At 43.8% G+C, this 24443-nt stretch overlaps 1 protein-coding gene across 2 annotated transcripts in view; it reads left to right on the forward strand.

Moving 5' to 3' along the window:
* Positions 1-20524, forward strand: part of LOC120225219 (synuclein alpha interacting protein) — a 158190-nt gene extending 137666 nt beyond the window's left edge. The window contains exons 8-12 of one of the 2 annotated variants that reach the window (XM_039223470.1): positions 668-837; positions 5583-5675; positions 6461-7529; positions 8839-8909; positions 19974-20524. In XM_039223470.1, the coding sequence (XP_039079401.1) occupies positions 668-837; positions 5583-5675; positions 6461-7529; positions 8839-8909; positions 19974-20058 (1488 nt within the window). In that variant the 3' untranslated portion in view covers positions 20059-20524. The remainder of the gene's footprint in view (positions 1-667; positions 838-5582; positions 5676-6460; positions 7530-8838; positions 8910-19973) is intronic. The other variant, XM_039223471.1, reaches the window with a different exon arrangement.
* Positions 20525-24443: the final 3919 nt, after the last annotated feature.

The raw sequence follows: 24443 nt of genomic DNA on the forward strand, positions 1-24443 counted from the left end.
CATGTGCTTCCCAAGCAAACAGAAATAGGTAAACAAAATTCCACTCTCTCTTCCTTACGCGCATCCCCAGCTTTTAAAAAAATATTTTATATTTCTTTATTTTTGAGATCAAAAGAGAATGCAAGTGGGGAAGGGGAAGAGAGAGGGAAATAGAGAATCCAAAGCAGGCTCCAGGCTCTGAGCTGTCAGCACAGAGCCCAACGCAGGGCTCGAACTCACAGACCATGAGATTGTTACCTGAGTCAAAGTTGGGAGCTTAACCGACTGAGCCACCCAGGCGTCCCTTGCATCTCCAACTCCATGGGCCCACATGTTGACAGGGACAGAGCATCTCCCCACAGCCTCTGCCTACTCAGAAGGCAGCCCCCTCGGGGCAGCATCAGGCCTGCCCCGTACAGCGCCTGGGAGGCTGGGTGGGATCCGAAGCAGTAGCATCGGCTCTGGCGCCCATTTGAGTCTCTGAGGGAAGTGTCCTATAGCGACTCCTGCAAGTTCTCCAGGGCCTGCATGTCACGGTCCCCCTTGCCTGCTCCCACAGGCTGCTCTGGGCTCTGGTAACAGGTTTGGGATTCACAGGAAAAGTTCCATTCACCTTCCTATTATAGTCATTTAACAAATGCTGCCAGGGAGGTCCTGGAATGACTCGTGCCTTTGCATTTTCCAACAGACATTGGTTGAATATGGAGCAAATGTCACCATGCACAACCACGCCGGGGAGAAGCCCTCCCAGAGCGCTGAGCGCCATGGCCACACCCTGTGCTCCCGGTACCTGGTGGTGGTGGAGACCTGCATGTCCCTGGCCTCTCAGGTGGTGAAGCTGACCAAACAGCTGAAGGAGTAAGTGGCCCATTCTTTCTGTGACAGCCGAGGCTGGCTCGTCATCCCTCTGCTTAGGTTTGAGCCGGGTACTTTGGTAAGCTCCCCTCATGCTCGTTGTACAGGGGATTCCTAGCCTTCTTCTCCGCTTTTCTTCTTCCATCCCAAGTCTTCCCGGCCAGCACTCTTGCTGCAGGTGCCATGTCTGCAGAGATAAATTGACATTGGAACAAACAAACAGTACTGCAGACTTCATAAGGCGGGAACATAAGGCACGTGGGATGACAGAAGGGCCCTCTCTGTGTGCACATCTCTGGGTCCGACTTCTTAGCAGGCTTAGAAAGAGCCCATGGCAGCGCCCCCAGACTTCTGTCCTTTACATTCTAGGAAATCATAAGGAGCCTGAGAGAGGGAAAAGAAGGAAAAACAAACAACAACTAGAGATGGACCCATTTGTCAACTTTTCAAAAGAAAAATGTATATTTGGGGCATTAAGTAACCTGGCAACCATCACCAGTAAATGTGTTAGGAAAACTGAGCAGACGATTCGTGAATCTCGAGAATGTAAAATAGTGCTCGGTCAGCGTGATGTCACTTAAAACCCTCTTGGTCTAGACAGAGTCAGTTCTGTTCTTGATGAGATTATTGGACTGCTACCCGCTGCATACCTACACATCAGGAAGGATTTCTGGAAGGTTGTGAGGATAAGCCCGAAGAGAGGGGGACAGAGGAGATGATATCAGGCAGGTCTCTAGCAGGATGAAGAATCAAGGTGCCAACACCTCCTGAGAGGACTAAAGTCAGCCTTTGGGAGACACACCAGCCCAATGACAGTTACCGTATTTGGGAGGGAACCACAAAAAAATAGGAATCAGCATTCGAAGTCATACTGACAGATGAGGAGGAAGAACCCTAAAAATTAAATGTTAGAAGCAAAATACGAAGTGTTTTAAATTCTTAAAAGTCTTCTTTTTCCCTTTGGAAAAGAGATGTATGGTGGATGGGAGGCCTTACCTGATTACCTGCCAGCTCGTCCCTAAGCTTGGCAGAACCGTGGTCTCTCTACATCCCCCCTCTTGTTCTGAGGCCAGATCTCTGTACCCTCCCACCCTTGCCCTACTAGAATACTCTTTTTAATGCGTTTGTTAGGTTTTTACTGGAAACAAATAAGACTTAAAAATTAAGGGGAGCATTGTTGGGATGAGCGCTAGGTGTTCAAGGTAAGTGATGAATCACTGGGTTCTACTCCTGAAACCAGTAATACACAGTATTTTAACTAACTTGCCTTTAAATCAATAAATTTTAAAGGCTTTTTAAAAAATGTTTCTTTTATCTATTTTGACAGAGAGAAAAAGAGCAGGAGCAGGGGAGGGGCAGAGAGAGAGGGAGAGAGGGAATCCCAAGCAGGCTCTGTGACTTCAGCGCAGAGCCTGACGTAGACCTCTATTATGAACTGTGAGATCATGACCTGAGCTGAAATCAAGAGCCAGGCGCTTAACCAACTGAGCCACCCAGGTGCCCCTAAATAAATAGATTTGAAAAATAAATAAAATAAAAATGGGAAGAATAAAGCAAAATTAAGTATTAAAGGGGTTCCCTCCAAACGTCCTCTTCCCAGTTACACAAAACTCCCCAGGGGCAGGTGAGCGAAGTGAGCTTCAAGGACTTTATGTAACTGAGGAAACAATGCACATAGACTCACAACTCGGTAAGTTACCTTTCCGTAGCGAACATACTTGTACACACATCGTTAGGTGCATGTGTAGGTATTTCTGAAGATAAGCTCCTAGAAAGGCAACTGACTAAAACACAAGGCATAGGTATTGAAAAATGCGGGTAGATGCTGCCTAATATCCTTCCAGAAATATTGTAGCAATCTCCCTGTGGTGTATGGACATCGCCATTCAGAGGAGCTTTAAAATAATCCAGTAGAATATTTTTTTTCTAAAGGTTCATACTCAGAGAAAAGACCGCAGAACACTGTCCTCAGTCTCCATACTGTGGTGTCTGTGAGCTTCTCATGAGCTATAATAGCTGTTTTATTGGTGAACAGTTGAAGGTCAGGGTCTTGGCTGCCCTCTCTGTTGATGGGCCTAGGATGGAATACACATGCACACTAATAGATAACAGCTCTTCTGCTGTCTCCAAAGCTAAATGCTGTAGACAGTTAGAGTGAGGCCAGTGACAAGATAAAATATGAGCAGTTATGTTATAGACCCTGGTTTTTTACTTACCATGCTCCCCAGTAAAATGGGTGAAACCAGAGGTGAGGCTAGTCTGGCCCCGGTACCCTGTAGCCTTCCAGATCCAGGCACCAACAACACAGAAAAGTGCAAGAAGAGGGTTGAAACACATACGTTTTTTGAGTCCAAAATTTTGAATGAGAAACGGTGCTGAGTGCCTTTTCCAACTGGAATCACTTTACTAACTCTTTATAGTTAATAAAGATAGTTACTATTTAAAAATGGAAACCTTCATGGGAGGCTGGGTGGCTCAGTCACTTAAGCATCTGACTCTTCACTTCGGCTCAGGTCATGATCTCACGGTCCATGAGTTTGAGCCCCGCAGTGGGCTCTGTGTTGGCGGTGCCAGCCTGCTTGGGACTCTGTCTTCCTCTCTCTCTCTCCCCCTCCCCTGCTCCCTTTCTATCTCTCTCTCTAAAAATAAATAAATAAAAATTTAAAAAAATTTTAATGGCAACTTTCAACTCTGTTAGAAGTCCTCATGTACAAGCCTAGGTTGAATTATATCCTGCCCTGAAAACATAAAAGATAAGTTGGAGTCCTAACCTCTAGTACCTCAGAATATATGCCTATTTGGAGATGGGGTCTTTATAGAAGGAATCAAGTTAAGATGAGATCAAGTTAAAATGATCTCACAAACCCTGAGATCATGACTTGAGCTGAAGTCGGAGGCTTAACCACTTGAGCCACCCAGGTGCCCCTGCTGGCTCCTTCTTTAGACAATTAAGTTTTCAGTAGGTGAGTCACAGAATGAGTGAGATTCACTGAGATCACAGCCTTTTCTTGTCTTAGGGATGACATGTTAGGACTAAGACTGACCATGTCTGAAAAACAGAGCACTTGGGGACATGGAAGGGCATCATCCTGGTCAGATCTCACAGAATTAGGTTTAGGTGGCCAGTGGCTGTTGAGAATGTGCAGTGACACTTAGCAAGGACAACACTGGGCTTCCTCAAACCCATATCTAAAGTCCGGCACTCATCATAAGAAATCTTGTAATTCATTCATCTAGTTCCGTACCCTGGCTCATACAAGGGTCTATTGATTTTGATGTTAATTATATTCATTTTCTACTCCTGTAAGAAATCACCACACACCTAGTGGCTTAAAATAACACAAATTCATCTTACAATGTTATCGATCTGAAGACTGGAATGGGCCTCCAGATTAAAGCTGAGGTGTCCACAGGCCATGTTGCTCTCTGAACGCTCTAGGATGAGAGTCCGGTTGCAGAATCAATCAGTTCCTTGTGCTCGTAGGGCCAAGGTTCCCTTCTTTTGCTGGCTGTCAGCTGAGAGTCGTTGCCAGCCCCTAGGGGCTGCTGCATTCCTTGGCTCGTGGCCCCTTCCTTCCTCTTCAGAGCCAGCAATCACAGATGCAGTCCTCACACTGAGGGTGTCTGACCTCATCTTCTGCCTCCTCCTCACTGTTACAGTCTTGTGATTAGATTGCATACCAATAATAATAATCTAAGATCACCTTCCTGGTTTTCTGTCAGCCGATAAACAACCTTAATTCTGTCTCCAACACTAATTTCCTTTTGCTGCATGAGGTAATATATACTCCCACCTTCCAGGGATTAGAATGTGATGGACATTCTTGGCAGGGCTCGGGGGGGAACAGGTGGTCACCAAACTTAATACAGAGAGTTCAGTAAATACTTCTTATTCTCCTAACGTCAAAATCAGTTGGAATTACTTTTGCAAGTTCTATAGTAATATGTTTTCTAAACAGATTTCAGTTCCCATCACCTGTGGCTTTTAACTGATTTTTCTTAAATTTAAAGCACACTCTGATACCATTTAAAGTACATTCTGCTTTTATGCCCAGAATAAATTGAGTGTTGCCGTACTATGTTTTCCCTTTATAGAAGAAAATACGAGGTTATTTAATTGTTTTTACCCACTGCGGAAACAGCCTGCTGGTGTTTTTATTTTGCTCTTTCCTGATCACTGGATTAATACAATTATTGTAAAGATTTAAACAATGTGGAAAGAGTAAATAATATATATAAGCATAATATATTTGCTATTAGTAATCTATATTTTATACACAGAGATTTCTTAAAATTTATATATATTATATACAATATATGCAATTATTTTACCGTACATCCAGAATTTTGTAACTTCCTTTTTTACTTAATACATGTATGTATATATATTTATATGTATCTATACATCTACTTTATACATATACTAGGGAAACTTTTTCTATGTCATGATTACTGAAATAGATTATCATTTTTAATAGCTGCCTTTGTGGAAACAACTAAATAATTCACTCAGTCTTATTGATGAGCATTTAGGCTCCTTAGAGTTTCTTGCTAATGTGAATAATAAGCATCCTTTTGTGTACTTGATTGTGACCTTAGGAAAATTTCTGCACTGAAAGGATGAAGGACACTCACATGGGTAAGGCTCTGGGATTTATTGCAAATTATCATGACAAAGTTTATACCTACTCATTTACAGTCGTGGTCATGGATCAGAGAGCTTATGCGTCTCACTTCCTTTTCCCCAGACAGACAGTGGAACGTGTCACACTGCAGAACCAGCTCCAGCAGCTTCTAGAAGCCCAGAAATCAGAGGGCAAGTCACTCCTTTCTTCTCCCAGGTAATGATAGTTAGAGTTCTTAGTTGTCTTTAATCTCTGAGCCTTCTTTTGGACTTTATGAAAAAAATACCTTTAAAGATGACGAAAACAAAATATTTTTAAAATTTTTTAAAATGTTTTATTTATTACTGAGAGAGAGAGAGAGACAGCGTGAGCAGGGGAGGGTCAGAGAGAGAGGGAGTCACAGACTGAAACAGGTTCCAGGCTCTGAGTTGGCAGTCAGCACAGAGCCCGACGAGGGGCTCGAACCCACGAACCGCGAGATCATGACTTGAGCCAAAGTCGGAAGTTTAACCAACTGAGCCACCCAGGCACCCCAATATTTTATTTTTATAAAGAGGAATAAATATGAGACATTGCAGGGGGAGAGGGCCCTGAACCCAAAGCCAGAAGGCCTGGCTTCATCCCTGTCTCTGCTGGGTCTTCATTCCCTGACTGCAGACAAGTCGTGTGCTCTTTCAGTTTCCTTCACTTCTTCATCTGTGCCATGGAAATAAGGCTGTGTAGGTACATAAGGTTGGTGAACATGAGGAAAATGGATACAATTTGCTGGTGCAAAATTGATGTGTCAACCGTAAAACGGTAGCCACATCTCTCATCATGGCAGTAGGTATGAGGCACACTACACTTTGGTCGTGGTCACCCCTCTGGTGTTATTTGGAGACTGATGTGCACAGACATTAAGCCATTTTTCTCATTGAGTCCCATCAATTTGTAAGTCGGTAGTGGCAGTGGAGGCAGTCAGGGATAGGAAATCACCTCATATGCTCTTCATCATCTTTCAGTTCGCCGTCCTCCCCAGCTTCCAGAAGGTCCCAGTGGAAATCTCCAGATGCGGATGAGGAGTCTGTGGCCAAGAGCAAACCCGGAGGCCAAGAAGGGATTCAGGTTCTCGGAAGCCTGTCAGCATCCAGCCGAGCCCGTGCCAAAGCGAAAGATGAAGACTCGGATAAGATCCTCCGCCAGTTGCTGGGGAAAGACATCTCGGAGAGCGTCTGTACCCAGGAAAAGCTGTCCTTGGAATTCCAGGATGCTCAGGCTTCCTCGAGAAACTCAAAGAAGGTCCCTGTGGAGAAGAGGGAGCTGAAGCTGGCTCGGCTGAGGCAGCTGATGCAGCGGTCCCTGAGTGAGTCCGACACGGATTCCAACACTTCTGAGGACCCCAAGAGCACACCCATGAGGAAGGCAGACAGGCCCAGACCACAGCCCATCGTGGGAAGCGTGGAGAGTGTGGACAGTGCAGAAAGCTTGCACCTGATGATCAAGAAACACACGCTAGCGTCAGGACGCAGGTTTCCTTTTGGCATCAAAGCCTCCAAATCCCTGGACGGCCATAGCCCATCTCCTACCTCTGAGAGCAGCGAACCCGACTTGGAATCCCAGTGTCCCGCCTCAGCGACCACCCCCCCAAGCCAGCCCTCCGGAGACCCCGCTCAGCCCAGCCCTGACAGCACCGCTGCCCAGAAAGTGGCCATGAGCCCCAAGAGTGCCCTCAAGTCTCCATCTTCCAAGCGCCGGACATCTCAGAACTTGAAACTGCGAGTTACCTTTGAGGAGCCTGTGGTACAGATGGAGCAGGCTAGCCTTGAGCTCACGGGGGAGAAGGACAGAGATAAGGGCAGGACCCCCCAGAGGACCTCCACGGGGAGTGAATCAGGGGATCAACTGAAAAGGCCTTTTGGAACCTTCCGATCTATCATGGAGACACTCAGCGGCAACCAGAACAATAATAACAATTACCAGGCAGCCAACCAGCTGAAGACCTCCACACTGCCCTTAACCTCACTTGGAAGGAAGACGACAGACACCAAGAGAAATCCCGTGAGCTCTGCTTGCAAAGGAAAGAATAAGGCGGTGAGTGCTTCTTGGAAAATACCGCCCCCCCCCCCGTTTTGTTTTGCCTTTGAATTCGCTGTGCTGTTCCTAACACTACAGATTGCCGACCTTTGCCACCTTGAGGGAATCTCCCAGAAAAATCCCAAAAGCATGCACGGACAGCCAAGTCCGTGTGTTTTCTAAGGAGCTATGTCGAATGAGCATATGTACACTTTGCTCTTCCCTTGAAAAATACGCTAAGAGAGAAAGATTAAATAAATCACAGGAGGTTATAGTCTGGTCCCCCAGTTTCCCGACATAGTTTGATCCTTGAGTGTTAGGAGTCCTAAACGGGGAGCATTGCTGCAAGAGGAGATCCCCAGTCGATATGAAATCAGGCCCTTCCTTGGCACAGATTGTGCCTCAGGAAGAGTTTGTTCTCCTCGTCTGACCAGATAGTTTATCCTCAAGTCGGATGAAAGAGCACATAAATGGAAACTCTATTTCCAAACGACTTAACTACTCCACTTTGGAATGATCTTTGAAATGAATACACCGCAGAGACCTCCACGTTGGCATTTTCCACCGCTCACCCCTGAGTGTTGATCAGGACGCCGTAGTGGTCTGAAGCGCTTGGCAGTACATAAGGGATGGCAGAGTGTGCCAGGAGCTATATTTTAAAACTGCATTTACGAGAAAACAGGGCACTGTAATGTGTGGTTTAAAACCGGTGAATGGGAGATACGAACATCTTTTTAGGCTATGTGTCCTCTGTGCTCCGTGCACACCGTGCCATCGAAAAAATGGTATAGTAGCCAAAACATGAAATCCCAAGGAGTAGAAGTACCCAGAGGATCCATCCTGTGACCTAGACAGTCACAACTTGCATATTTGATAATTTGGCATAAGGTAGAAATCCGTTACAGCGAGGCTGAAGAACTGTCCAAATTCCTTTTGCAATACCAAAATCGAGTTTCAGTTAATATCTAATTACTTGAATGTTGATTTTAACTATATGTTAGTTTCCAACGTGAATTGCCTTTGTTGCAAAGGACTTCAGCATGTGTACATTTCAATCCAAAAAGACACACCCGTGGACCGAACCCCAGCCCCTTTGGGTTTCATGTGTCCAAACTTACCTCGCTCGAATAAGACATTCCCGAGTAACTTAATGGGTTCTGTCGCTCAGGAGTAAGCGAAGGATCTCAAGGGCTCCCCATGGCCCTCGAAGTACGTGGGAAGCTTCTGTCCACTAATCTGCCTCCCGCATGCCTCCTGTTTATTGAGACGTGTGCATGTGCTGAACTTGTTGCATGTTTTCAGACGATGTCTAATTGCACCTCTCTAGGAGATGTACGGCAGCTGCGTCACCCTTTCCTCTAACACGCTGACCGAAGAGCCTCTGCGTAACCGTGCACGGTACGTGGTGCTAGTGGGTGCCTTGCCCAGCAGGGCCATGCCTTTGCTTTCAAGTGCATGACCTTGTCAATTACGGTACTAGAGCACCCTTAGCAGGAGCCGAAAGGAAGAAAAATATGCCACCTTTTCCCCCCAAGAAGAAGCAGCCAGTCTTTTAAAGCGGGCCTTAGGAAGGGATCCAGGGCCCTATTGGAGGGGCTTTATTCCAGCCATAGAGAGCAGAGGAGTCTACTCAGCTTACCAACATGCTGCGTCTCCCAGTTGACTTTGGCTTTCAGGCTTTGTTTTCATGGAGTCAAGTCCCAAGTAAGTGTAGGAATTGAATTTCCCATCACGGGTGGCATGAGTCCATCTCTGATCAGAATCAGAACTGCAGAGCAGAGCTGAGGTTTGGTTTCATTGCTGATCCGCAGGCTGAAAGCTCCTTTCAGCACCACGCTTGGGAGAAGCAGGGCCCTACCATTCTGAGATTGTTCTAGCTTAACACTCGGAACCACAGTGCCCATCAGTGACTCAGTCTGTGAGCCCACCAGTGAAATGAGGATCTTTCTCAAACAAAAATGCGTACGGTCCAAAGTGCACAGACCGCGCACCTAAAAGAATCATCTCCTAAGGTCCCCGTGGCTCAGACACCCCCCCAGGGCCAATCCTTTCTGCGTCAGGACTTTCTTCCTCCCCAGGGAATGTGCACCACTTCCCAACAGAGCAGGAAATGGAGGGTGTAAAAGGATCTCCGTCCAGGGCGAGTCCAAGTAACCTGTGCCTTGTGACTGACTTATCTCACAAGAAACCCCCAAATTCATTGGAAGGGAGATGATTGCTTTTAAATCATCCAAACTTAATTTAATTACTTAGATTAGAAGAAAACTATGGCACCTCTTCTGGCACTCTTCCCAAACCCTCCACAATGTGTTGGGGAATGTGCACACGTTTGTACATATAGTGATAAACGAATATGAATAGGGGTGTGTGTGTTATTGTATCAGTTTCAGGTCAGAATACTAAGGTGCAAGAAATGTCACTCTCATTTTCTCTTCCCCCTTTAAATCAAATGTAATCAGGCTGGAAGAAAAGTCAATCTCCGTTCTTTCAGGGAATACCCCTAGGGGTCTCATTAATTCAGTTTATCGAAGGAAGCACCTTACAGCTGAGGTATTAACTGGTCACCAGAATTCAGCTTGGGTCCAGCTCACAAGTTACCTGAGTCTGGGCTGCTTGCATCCACCCTACAGCAGGGAATCTTGGCCAGTGCTAAGACCCTAGTGCTTAGGGTGGGAAGGAAAGAGAAAAAAAATGTCTATTCCCCTCCCAGACATTGGTAATGGCTTCTTTCTTTTCCTCTCAACCCATCTTCCCCACTTCCATTCCCTTCTCAGTCCCATGTGAGGTCCGGTGTGCCTTCTCATGCCTGGAAAATTCTGCTTTTGCCCTTAAACAGAAGTTACCAACAATACCATCAGAAAAGGTGGCACAAAGACTTGGCAAACTCGTGGGAAGGAGGAGAGTGTCTCTCCTCTGTTAAAGGTTCCTATAGTATCTGGAAACAAGACAGTATCACAGTAAAACAGTCCTGCCAGAAATATTTCATCCTGTCTTTTAACAGTTCTATACTATAATTCTAAAAACGCCTGGGTGGCTCAGTCAGTTAAGTATCCGACTCTGGATTTTGGCTCAGGTCATGATCTCACGGTTTGTGAGTTCGAGCCCGGCATCGGGCTCTCTGTCAGCGCAGAGCCTGCTTCAGATCTTCTCTCTCCCTCTCTGTCTACCCCTCCCCAACATGCATGCCCAAAATAAATAACAACATTGAAAGAAAAAAATCAGAGCACAAAAGAGGTTTTCGGGCTACTCAGCTATCTGATACTAGGTTAACACAATTGTACTCCATTTAAGGAACAATCCTTCATAATGTTCAGTCTTGAACCTCAAATTTACTGGTTTTATGTATTAACAGAGTTTGATTTCAGTGATAAGCAGACACCCCAGAATAAAAATATTCAGTGTATTTTATTAAATAAGCATCGTGACCCCTTCCCCTCCCTACCTTATAAATTAAACTCTTCTCTATCATGGTTGCAGTTTAGCATGTGTTCCATAGAAAGTGAAAACTCACTAGTTGGCTCAGGCTGGAGCAGGGAGATTTTTCTGACTCACTCATAATTACAGAGGCAGAGAGAACAGACCCGACGTCACTCCTTAGATAACGTAAGGATGGATAGCTGTAGTTGAAATGAAGATTGCTCAGAGAAATGAGATTTGTGAGCATGAAAAACACCTCATTGACTCTAATGCTTGATCCGTTTTGCCTCGGGGACCATAGAAGGAACATCGCACAGAAGGATGCAATATGGAAAGAAACCCAAGCGTTCATCCATCAGAGATGCCTTCAAATCTTGGCCCAAGAATTTGCTTAAAGGCTAAGTGGCTCCCCTCGGGTAGCAGGGATTCCCTACAATTATATAACTTGGGGGAACCAATGGCGGTCATTGGGTTGGAGTTGGCCCTGGATGTCCCTATAGCTGTGGTCCTGGGAGAAAGAGGGGGGGCAGTGGGACCCACTTCCGGGCAGAAGCTGGAATCACATTTTAGTTCCTAAGAAATGTCCAGTTTTCCTTGTAAGGGAAAAATATGGGCAGTAAATACATTTTAAAGAATATCCCCTCCATATGGGGGTTCTGTTTGCTATTTATTTTTCTAAATTGGTCATAGCTTAATAGCAAAAAAATCAAAATTTCTTTTCAGTGTCCTTTAAAAGTAGATTCAACTCCATTACTTTGGACAGCTTTCCCCATGAGTGTTCAACAGCAGAGGATGACTTTGTTTATAACAAGCCTATTTATCTTTACTTTTCCTTAGGAAGGACAAGTTGGTTTTGAGTTATTACAACTCCAAGGGAATGTTTGCAATTACTTGTCTGAAAATGCCAATAAGACATTCATTTCCCAGAGTTTACATCCATGTGTGACCTGTAACACAAGAAGTGAGCTTTCATTCCAGCTGCCAGTAGGCAGAGGGCATTGTCCCCTGGCCTCCATCAGTCACACCCTCTCTGATCCCAGTGACATTGTGGCCCAGAACGCTAGTCGTAGCACCAGCACGAGAGCAGACTTGTTGAAAAAGACATTAAGTAATAAACACCATTAGCGTGGGTTTCACTGCAAAGGAATTAGCCACAACGGAAATTACACGCTCAGAACCAAGAGCTAGTATCAGATAGTTTGCATAGATGTCAAGGTTGTCCAATAGCCATTTCAGCGGGAGAGATGTATTTGGCCTGAGATGATGTGACGTGTGGCACTGGTCATCTGCTGTGCCCAGCAGGAGGTTAGAGTTCAAGGTACTCACCCCCTACCCCCAGCGCACCTGCACACATGCACACACACCTATTTATGTACTTTGTGTCAGGATAGCATGCTATACAGAGCAATGAGCAAAGATGTGGAAGCCAGTGGAAAAGGAGAGGTGAGGCCCCGCCTGAAGGCTGTACCAAGTGCAGTGTGCCCTCAGCCCCGCTGACCAGCACTGCCAGAAACTTGATGGACAAATGTAGTCAGCATAAAAAAGGATTCCCTGACCCTGCTAAGGAAATATATCCTTGGCATAATTTCTCTGGCTGTAATAAAGTAACCCCATTCTAATCTGGCCTCGAAATTTTTGCCGTCAAGTACTTACTTTTAACCCATGTGCTTTTTAAGGATTCTTGAAGGGATGTTTCTGTACTGACTTGGTCATCGTTGTGTTACCATGCTCTCTGATACATGCTGGCCACAGAGTTCCAGAATGACTTCCCCAGAGCAGACAGAGTCTTAACCAATGGAACCATTCAGAAAAGTTGGTTCAAGCACTAAAACTAAAAGGGGATTTTGTAGTTAGAGACATTAGCATTATTGCTCAAAAACTATACGTTCACCTTCTAAGCCCTGACCTGAAGGGTGTATTCATTTCCTTTTTTTTCTTTTAAGTTTATTTATTTGGAGAGAGAGAGAAAGCATGCAGGAGGGACAGAGAGAGAGAGAGAGAGAGAGAGAGAATCCCAAGCAGGCTCCACACTGCCAGTGAAGAGCCCAACATGGGGTTGAACCCATACCCACCATGAGATCATGACTTGAGCCGAAATCAAGAGTCAGACACTCAACTGGCTGAGCCACCTGGGTGCCCCAGTGCATGTCTATTTCTAATATACTGGCTCTGAGGTCTAGAGCCAGTCCATCTGTAGGAATTGATACCAGGTCCCTGAGGTGCTTACCTCTGCCCCAGAAACCCCTAGAAGCCACCTGGTCACCTTCTCCATCGCTCTTCCCCACATATCCTGATGGTCTGTGTTACCTGCACAACTCTTGTCCCTCCCACCCTCACCTCTGCCTCCTTAGGGTTCATATTAGTTTCAGAGGGAAAACCCTCATTTCATACAGCAGCTTTGTCCCAATCTTGAACATTTCTCCAAGGGCAGATTCTCCTTCATGCAGGCCACATGTCATTGGCTGTTGCACAGTAGAATTTTGTGTGTACAGAGAAACATTCATGCATGGGGAATAGTTAAAACGATCTTACCTTCCCCGTGTCTCAGCACAACTTAGCAAAGTTTTTGTAACAGCTGCAAGAGTTCCCGAGGTGGACCAGAGCATGATTCACAAATGGAGTTTCTTTTCCTAATTATTTTAGGTTAATTTTTTTTTTTTTGAGAGAGAGAGAGAGAGAGAAGGCACACATTGGGGATGAGGAGAGAGAGAGGGAGGGAGAGAGAATCCCAAGCAGGCTCTGCACTATCAGTGCAGAGCCCAACATGAGACTCAGTCCCACGACCGTGAGACCATGACCTGAGCTGAAACCAAGAGTCAGACATTTAACCAACTGAGCCACCTGGGGGCCCCAAAGTTTCTTTTCATACGCTCCATATAGCCACTGGGAAAAGGAGAAAGCACATTCCACCACAGGAAGACAGTGAAACAGTTTAGTCTCAAAGCTGGATGAGACCTAGAAAAAGCTGTTGCTTCCAAGATCCCACGTTCAGACCCACTGCCCTTGGAGGGCAGGAAACGAGCATGTGCAACAGCCATGAACTCTAAGTAGGAGGGTACAGAGGGGAGACCAGCCTTCGAAACCAAATCATCCCGTCTGGAGTGAATTCTTTCAGCATGCCAATTCTGATTTAAACAAAAGCACAAAATTGAAAAACAAGTAAGTCCCTTCTCCCACATCCACCCTCCTTTCCTCACCTCCTTCCAGGGTCCAGGTTTGAACCACGTAATGTTCTGTTAGTGTAGTATTTGCACCACCTGGGCCACCACAGGGTGTCTCCAGGCATTAAAAGAGCAGTGCCTGGGGGTGCCTCGGCCACTCAATCCGTTAAGTGTCAGACTCATTAATCTCAGCTTGGGTCATGATCTCGTGGCTCGTGAGATCGAGCCCCGCCTAGTGCTCTGTACTGGCAGCATGAAGCCTGCTTGGGATTCTCTCTCTGTTCCTCTATCGCTGCCGCTCCCTCACTGCCCCTCCTCTGCTCTCGATCTCTCTCTCTCTCTCTCTCTCTCTCTCTCCCCCTCTATGTCTCTCTGTCAAAAATAAACATATAAACATTAAAAAAAAAAAGAGCGGTGCCTATCTATCAACCCTTAATAACGCTGGACTTTCAAAGAAGCAGCAGTCTGTGTGAGGCTTAAAATTAGCATATAGAGACTTTATGCAGAGAGCTTCCAGTACCTTCACCCAGCTTCCCGGCTCCAACCACAGTCATTTGGGATTTTCCTTCCCACACTGAGAACACTGCCGATACATTACCGGCCCGAATGGCCCATCCTTGGTTTGCCAGCGCTCTCTTTGCAACGTTTTTAGTGCACAGCCACACATTTGCTTTGTGCCAGCATGAGGCAATGCTGCCTTCATCAAGGAGATCAGAGTCCCGAGACAATTAACAGAGGACACGGTTAAAATACCAGGAAGCTCCTGAAATGTATATGGTGCTTGACAGCCTCCCCAGGCCCTCATCTTTACCCCCAGTGTCTAGCTCGGTGCCTGGCACATGCTGGCAACCTCATAAATATTTGGAGGGAGGGAGGGTGGAGAGAGGTAAACAGGGAAGAAGAAGAAAAAAGAGAAATACAGCAATAAGACTGAGCCTGTCACCCCACACAAAGAATGGTGGCCTCTGTAAAAACCTAGGCCTTTTGATTACGACCAATCTACCTACAGTGAGTTTTAGTGTGGGTGCTTTACGCTCAGGTTTTGATTCTTTGAACCAAAATCCCATCTTGTAGTGGGCAGGATTTATAGATTTGCTCTCGGTAACGTTGTGAAGGAGATCACAAAGTCCCTGTTTTGGTGATTGGTGGAAATGTAATGCATGCCCACCGGCCATGTTTGACTAATACTCTAAGTAAATTGCTGTCTGGTCACCATGGACTGTGGAAATAGGGAATCCAGGCCTGGATGAATCAGCAAGTCAGACTACTTGAAAAGCTGTTACTTAAATTTGAGCCTTTTCTTTCCAATTTTGGTCACCGAGAATGTGATTTCATATCCAAAACTGAAATCAAGCCACAGCAAATTATCGGAACAGTTCATGCCAGAATTACCCAATGCTTTTGTTCTTTTGAATACTGGTAATTCAGGACTAGGTAATTGAAGGATCCAGGGAGGCTTGAATTATGCTGATATTATTCAAATAAATGCCTCGCGTTAACATTTTACTTGCTACCGACTCAGCTCTAATCATGCTGCGTTTTGTCCCATGGAAAGTGTTCTTTTTTGGTATTTTTGACCATGGCCCCCCTTATATTAAAGCAGAAATACTCTGTTAATGTCTAAGTGATGATATTATCTTTAGACCCTAACCTAAGCCTTCTTTTTAACGTTTATTTATTTTTTATTTAATTTTTGGTTCAGCTGTTCTTGGTACATGTCATAGTAATGCTAGCATTATAACAAAAACTAGATGCCCTCTGCACCACCTACCCTGTGTCTGCTTCCGCTTTCCTGAATCAGTCATTTGGCTTTCCCTCAGAGATATTCTCTTGTATTCTGTATGGCCACTTCACATGCTCATACAGCTTTTCAATTCTAGATATTCTCCCTGTTATGTATTGGCACTCTACTATAGAAGGTAAAAAAATGATAGCTAACAGTTATAATGCATTATATGACTGTTTTAACCTTCACAACAACACAATAGGGTAGATACTGTTATCTGCAGGTTGGAAACCAAGGTGCAGAGAGATTATGTATCTTGTCCAAGTTCATACAGTAAGGATAATAATAAATTGTGGGGCCAGGATTCTGAAAATCAATATTCTTCACGATGAACCAAACTTGTCTCACTCTGTTTCAGCACCCAACACCACCCCTCACCCAACACACACACACACACACACACACACACACACACACACCCCTACCTACTTCCTCTTCCCACTGTTAATATAGTTGGGATTAAATATATCTTTGAGATTAAATCCAGTACATGGTGCTTAGTATTACTATGGCTATCTAAATATGAATCACACTGAATCCGTGCAGTATGCTATATCGTATTCCCTTTCTAATTAAAACATCGCATTTTCTTAGGACACAGTAATTTGGACTTCTTAGTTTTCAATTCATTTCTTAACATGAAAACTTCTTTCAGTGCATTCAGACAAATCAGGCATCTCTCAGTTGGTCTGTTCATAGAGACAACCTCTTTCCTCCTGCCCCAGTCTGGACTGCTGCTACGTGGCAGTGCTATATAGCTGTCTTCCATGAGTTTCCCATGTATGTTTTTCTGGGAGTTCCTTTTGCTTCTCTCCTGTCTGGAGCCCTATTTCCAGAATCTGTCCTTTCTTGTGTTTGGTATCCTTTCTCTCGTTTTGGCAAACAGATCTCCTCATTCCTAGGGAGGTGAATAGATGCTAAACTTGTTGTGACTTTGCCTGTATGAAAATGTCTTCAATGTGCCCTCAGACTGGATTGGTTGTGTTTGGCTGGGTATAGAATTCTAGATAGGAAGTTATTTCCCCTCAGAATCTCGAACACACTGTTTCATTTTCTTCTTTCTCCTGTTGTGTCTATTGGGAAGCTCCATTCCTCTCTAATTACGAATCCCTTGGAAGTTGTTATGATTTTTCTCTTTATCCTCTGTATTATGATTTCTTGATACTTTGTCATGATTCCATTTTCATTCCTGACATGTGGCACTTGGAAGGCTTTTTTCAATCTGGAAACCTACATGCTTCAATTCTGGGAAGTGGTTTTATACAGTGTCTTTGAGTGTTTTCTACATTGTAATTTCTCTGTTCACTCTGGAAATCGTATTACTGTAATGTTGGACACACTGGGTCGATCCTCACATTTTCTGTTTTTCTATCTTCATCCATAGTTTTCCTAGTTCTTTTTCAAGTATTTATTGAAATGTATCTTCCAATATTTCTAATTTTTTAAATTTTTGCTGTAAAGTGTTAATTTCTAATAGTACCTTGTTGGTTTTCTCTTTGTTTCCTTTTTTATAGCATTATACACGCAAGACTTACTTAAATTTTACAATTAAATATAAATGTTTATTTTTGTCTTTCTTCCTTTTTGCAGTAACGGTGGCATGTGATATACAGTTTTGCTTCTTGCTTTTTTTCGCCTGATGTATTAAAGGTCTTTATGTATTCACGTATAAAGAGTTTATTTGTTTCCATAGCTACATAGTATTTCATTGTACAAATGCACTATTTTTAATCCTTCATTTTTTTGATATTCTGGTCATCTTCTTTTGACTTACAGCATCTCTTTATATTTTATATATTAGAAAGACTAACCCTTTGTAATATGAATTGCAGACAGTTTTTCTTGTTAAAAATGTTAAAGTTCTCATTGTCTCCCTCTGTTATCTCTGTTAACTTTGACTTCCATTTCTCTGCTTATTTTGGTCCCTGTCTTCCATAGTAGAACTTCCCTCAAATGTCTGTTGATTCCTACCTCATTTCTTTTAAAAAACAAAGCAGTAAAGTGGAGTAGAAGCTCTGACTTTATGGGTGAGGCCCTCTGACTGGTAGATGTTGTTTCACACACACTGGCGAGAACTAGGCTCTTTTGTTGGGAAAATCCTGAACTGGCAGTATTTGTAGGTCTTTTCTCTTGGCCAGTTGATTTGTCCAGCTAAGGAAACTATGGTCTCTTACTAGGGTCAATAATTTGAGAGAATTCATGAATCAGACTGATAGGAGATGGGTTGAGAATTATATTCTCGCCTTCTCACTTAGGGAAACTTTCATTTCATCTCCACCCCCCTTCAGCTGAATTCAGAGTCTCTCTGGTTCATGCCTTGCAATTGTGACCTCCAATTTTCCTTCACATTGGGATATGTCCAGTCACCTGGCTGCACTGGGTCAGAGAGGTAATCTGGGATATGAACTGCTACTTCCACAAATTTTTCAAATCAACCTCCCAGTTTCAGTAGCCACTTAGTACTCACTGTCACCAATCAACTTGTTGGGTTCCCTGACTGTAGGTCCAGATTTCTGCATCTTCTATTCTGCTAAATCATTTCCACATGTCCATCGACCTTCCTATATCTGAAAGAGTGTTGGTATTTTGTCTACTGTCATCTCCTTGCTCATGTCCTCATTCGTTGAGGTTTATGCCTTTTTTGTTTCTTTACTTTCCTTTTAGTGTTGTCTTATAAGAAAAGGGTGGCAAATGTGTGGATTTAATCCACCGTGTTGAATTGGAAGTCCTTCAGACATCTTTTAATGAGCCAGGATTTTCTTTCCCTTTCTTCCCTTTCTTGTCTATGGAAACTCTCCAGAGTTCTATTAGGGGCACCTGGCTGGCTAAGTCGGTAGAGCAGGTGACCCTTGATCTCAAGGTTTTAAGTTCAAGCCCCGTGTTGGTTATAGAGATTACTTAGAAATTAAATCTTTTTTTTTTTTAAGTTCAATTCGAAGAAATAATTAGAACTTTCAGATGGTTGGGGTGCCTGGGTGGCTTAGTTGGTTAAGCGTCCGACTTTAGCTTAGGTCATGATCTCGCGGTTCATGGGTTCGAGCCCTGCGTCGGGCTCTGTGCTGACTGCCAGCTCAGAGCCTGGAGCCTATTTCAGAGTCTGTATCTCCCTCTCTCTCTGACCCTCCCCTGCTCACGCTGTCTCTCTCTCTCCTAGAAATAAATAAAAATATTTAAAAAAAAAAAAAGAACTTTCAGATGGTGATGAGGATCACATATTTAGTAGAACCCTGAGAACAGACCACATGGTCTTTGTAAGCAAGCACAATTTTGAGGCTATAAAACCCCACCTCGGGTCTTCCGTCCACATGTGTCCTCATGTTAGCAAGTAGCATTCCCAGAAACACTGTTTTTATCTGATGTGGCAATAAGAGGGAATTTATTAATATGTAGGCTCCCCCACCTTCAGGAGAGAACTCGTCTCTGGAAGATTTTTATACCTGGAGTGTGAATGATATCTCATGAAAATGAACGCATCTCCCTGGAGGGAAATTCACTTAGGAAACAGAACTATTCCAAAGCTTGACGTGTCCTTTTTCCCAGAGATTCACTAGGTATCAAGTACTGAGGGAAAACATTGTTGCCCCTCGTATTTTTCTTTTTCGCCTAAACTTACCTACTTATGGTCTTCCAGTGTGCTACTACTCAGTAATCACATACCCCAAAAAAGAATCTTCTTTAAATGATTAAGACTCAGGCTTATTGGAGATTGCAGATGTCACCAGGGAATCCATGTCATTCAAATAGAAACAGCTCTTGTTTCTGCACGACCAGCGTTACTATACTTATTATCTTATTTGACTCTGACAAAATTCACTGGGCTAGCATTGTGCCTGGATTCCAGTCAGCATGCTTGAGAAATTACTTCCAGAGCTGAATTAAACAGTGTCCAATAAGTGTGTGTTATTACATGACTATAGCTTTTATTGTTTAAAGAGTGGTTTATATGAAAAGAAAATAATTTGCCTACTGGAATGAAGCGTCCTTCAGTGTGGTTTGTATGAGGATAATTTCCATTTTTTGGTGAGCTGTTTAGTGGTGGTGTCTTGTAACTTGACCATAGTTTTATCTAATTCTGGCCTTTATGGTTTCTCTTCTTAGGCATAATGACATCAATAGGAAAACGAAGAAATCCTACAGCATAAAGCACATTGCTGAGCCAGAGTCAAATGAGCTCTTCTTGTAAATCACTTTTTTATTATCTCTCCTTCCTGCCCTTGGGACCCAGTTTGGAAGTTTCTGGACTCTCCACTGTGGAAATAGAATCATGAGAACAATGCCTCACCAGCAGAAGAACAATATCAGGATGCCTTAAATTTATAATAGTTGACTATATAATACACATTTTGGGGTGACATTTGTATATATAACTTGTTTCTAAAGAGATGCTGTTTAAAAGCATGATTGGGCAAATGCTGTGTTTTTCTAAGTGTGGATTGGTTCAGCCTCCCCACACGATGTCCACCAAGCCACCGGTACCATCTTGTATTTCATCCATTGCATGGGTGTTCACTAATGTTGAACTTTCCTTTTTCAGTAAAATGGGCAGTTTTGGCTCAGCTCCTCAGTGAGATCAGGTCAGTGGTATTGTTTTCTGTCAGGAGTGTTTTTTCTTTCATTTCTACTTTTTGTATAAAGGAAATAAAACAATGTTAACAGCACCTATAAGCTCAAGACACCTACTTTCTAATCAGCCTATGATGTTCTGCTCTCTCAGGGACCTTGAGAATATTTTGATTGCTGATATTTTATTTCGGGAACAAACTGCCCTATTTAGCTATTTTCCCATAGGGGTGAAATAAAACATTCTAGTTTTCGTTAAGTACTAAAGGATCAGACAAGTATATAAAGTAAGTCAATTCCTTCTGTCTTCTCAAATCCCAGCGTTGACATGAGAAAATACTAATGACAGCTAAGGATTCAGCCCCTGCTTGGGTCACTTTTTCTGCCTATAACACATTGTGAGACCTGTCTAATCCCTTTAGGAGACAGTGTGGAGCCTGAGTTTATAACAACCCTATTGTTGATACAGCTCTTTCAAAGCATGTGGGCAGTAAGTTCCAGATGGTTTCGTCCTATCATGTAAAAATATATTTCTGTTGAAACTTCAAGAGTTTTATTTTCAAAGTGTTGGCGTGGCCCATAAGAGGCCTTCAGATTTTAGTTTGGAAGTCAAATGTGTTCTTACCAGGAGGAGGGAGCACTGTATGCTATTCACAGTTACTAGCAGTGTTTCTATGGCCATCTCTGGACCATTCTGTATCCCGGTAGACACCAGAGGCCAAGGGACTGAGTTGAGACGGGATCTTGCAAACGTGGATCATCTGACAAACTTAAGCTTGACAGGATGAAGGAAGATCTAGAAGAAGGGCCTGATACTCAAATGTCTTTAATGTACCAGCCACACTTATGTGGAGATATTACTGGTACCATTTTATAGCTTAGAAATTAAAACTTCTGAAAGCTTAGGTCCTATGTCCGAAGTCATGCTGCTTGTCAATAGCAGAATTGGCCGCGGCACAGGTGTGCTCATTATCGCCACCACACCCTCCCACCTGTCTGTCCAGCACCGTGTCCCACCCATCCTGCACTGTGTCCTCTCTTCAGTGTGTTACCCACTGGACTAGCACACAGGAATTATGAGCTGTAGTATTGTCTCCATTTCTGGACAACTCTGTGGTCATGGGCAAGAAACCTTGCCTCCTCAAGAAATCTGGAAAAGAGCAAGACCAGCCTGCATACGCATCTAGTAGGTAAGTTCCTTTTGACCTATAGAGCAACACGTGTAGGCATTTCAAGCAGTGTGCTGTTTCCTTGTTTGGGTCTTATGGGTTCCTGTTGGTAGAGCCCAGTGCCCCGTGTTGCTCTGCCATGCTCACCTTGTCGTTTCTTCAAATGAGATGCCCTTGTTTGATTTGGGCTCCTTGGCCTCAAGTATTTTTTCTCCTTTTTCACATTCCCTGCTGTGTCCTGGCATTGAGATTCTCATGGAGACTATATGGCCAGCACATGTGAAACATAGATTCCCGTGTTTTCCATGTGGTGCAGAAGAAATGACAGTGGAGTCACACAGCCAACCTTTTGGACTTAGTTCTAGAATGGAGCTTGCAATGGAAGGGGACCCAGAGAGTGCTCTCTCTGTCTCCCTGAGGCACCCCAGCTTTGTTCTTAGACAGACTGGACTTCTAAACCTAAAAGCTGAAGGGGGCTGGGCATTCTGCAGCGATTTTATGAGCCAGGCACCAAAGTCTCAATAAAACATAGAGAAAACCAAGAGTATGAAAGAAGAGATGCTACCTTGACTTAGAAAATTGGCATTTCAATTGTTTATTGACCCAAGCATTTCACTTATTGACTTTTTTAGTGTTTATTGATTTCTTAAAGTTTTTATTTATTTATTTGGAGGGAGAGAGGAAGAGAGAATCCCAAGCAGGTCCTGCACTGTCAGCACAGACTCCAACGTGGGGCTCCATCTCACAAACCACGAGATCATGACCTGAGCTGAAATCAAGAGTCAGATGTTTAACTAACTGAGCCACCCAGGCACCCCACACAAGCATTTCAGATACTACAGCACTAAGCCTAGAAGAGTAAAGAATTAAAAAAAAAAACGGTAAAATAGGAAAATCAAGGAGATGGAGACGAGCCAGAGTGCCAAGGCAACGCATTCTGTTTAATGTTGTTAGGACACCAAAGATGCTGATCCTAAATCATGCATGTTCACCATCTTTACCATCCACGTTCTTTATAAAATGGGTAAATGATGCTTGCTTAGAATAAATAGAAATGACATGTTCCTTACCCCAAGCTTAGTTTTGTGCAGACTTTGTAAAATGAACACAGAAACTCTTATTTCTTTATAGAGATGGAGACATACCTACATGTTAAAGAAAGACTGTGTTTCCTTTAAGTAAGCTGAACTCTGCCCACCCCACCCCACCCCCGCACCACCTCCCTCCCCCTGGGCTAGTAAAATGAGTGAAGCTCTATTTTCATGCCTAATTACATGCAGCAGTACAGGAAACTCAGCCCCACTATAAAAACCTCTCTCAGCATCTGTCTGCACCTTTTCAAGATTGGCTTCTTTTATGTCATGAAAGGCACTCGTATTGCCAAAGTTCAACACATCAAATTAAGCAGGTTTCTTAGAAAAGATAACAGAATACCAAACCTCCACCACTTTGACTGGATTGAATCCCCTTTCTTTATTCTCACCAAACAGTATCAAGACCTCAACTCTCCGAAGAAACTTCTAGAAGTGCATCCTGGCATTAGGAGTGGGGATAAGACTCTCAAAGGGCATCTTCAAGTAAATTTTGAAAGTTAATTTTTTTCCTCAAAGCAAATATTCGCAGACAACATACTGGATTGTACGGGCTAAAGGAGAGAACTATAAAATATTTAAATAACTGCCAGAAAGGCTCCCAGATACAGAATAGGTTAAATGTCATTTCCTCAGTAGCCACCTCTATGCATAATTGGACTTGAGCTAATAAGGCCAAGAATAAGGGATCTATTGCAACAGGACTGATACCATTTCCCCGCATAAAAATGCAGTCTGTGCTGTCTATTGCCTTAAAACTTTCATTTGTGGGGTGCCTGGGTGGCTCAGTCGGTTAAGTGTCCGACTTCAGGTCATGATCCTACGGTTTGTGGGATCAAGCCCCGCATCGGGCTCTGTGCTGACAGCTAGCCTGGAGCCTGCTTTGGATTCTGTATCTCCCTCTCTCTCTGACCCTCCCTTGCTCATGCTGTCTCTCTCTCTCTCTCTCAGAAATAAATAAAACATTAAAAAAAAAAACCTCTCATTTGTTGATTGGTCTCTCTAGAAGTCCTGTGTTATCTGGTTTTATTCCCCTTTATTCTTCACTGCACAGTTTAATGTAGCTTTTCGAGGGTTTTATTCCTGTCTCTTAATGAGACCTTATTTTTTTTCTAATGTTTATTGATTTTTGAGAGAGAAAGACAGAGTGTGAGCCAGGGAGGGGCAGAGAGAGAGGGAGTCCCAGAATCCAAAGCAGGCTCCAGGCTCTAGGCTCTGAGCCGTCAGCACAGAACCCGACACAGGCTCAAAACTCATAAACTGCAAGATCACAACCTGAGCCAAAGTTGGACACTTAACTGACTGAGCCACCCAGGGTCCCCTATGGTTTTTTCTATCTCAGCAAGACTTTTTATGTCACCTCCATCAATGGTGACTAGTAAATATCTACTGGCAATTTTTTTCAGTATTTTTCAACACCTATGACCCTTATATTCATCTTACTTTCTTCACATTTTCCCCCATTCTTCCACCCCTTCCTCCTCCTCCTTTCCCCCTTTTCTCTCTCTCCTTACTTCCCTCACTCCTCTTTGCTGACATCTCCACACCTTGTTTTCTCTTTCTCTGCCCTAGGCCCCCCCAAGATATGGAAACCCTCTGTAGGATCTTCCTTGGAAGAACCTGGCAGAGGGGTTGCAACATGGAAGCAGAAACCAGAGTCTTTCCATAGGACAATGGAGCCCATGCCAAAAATGGGGTCCTCTGCTAAACTGTGTCTTGGAATAAAAACAACACCCAGAAGGTGGCAT

Source organism: Hyaena hyaena, unplaced genomic scaffold, assembly GCF_003009895.1.
Source record: "Hyaena hyaena isolate Hyena2069 unplaced genomic scaffold, ASM300989v1 scaffold_1355, whole genome shotgun sequence".
In the NCBI taxonomy this organism is placed as follows: domain Eukaryota; kingdom Metazoa; phylum Chordata; class Mammalia; order Carnivora; family Hyaenidae; genus Hyaena; species Hyaena hyaena.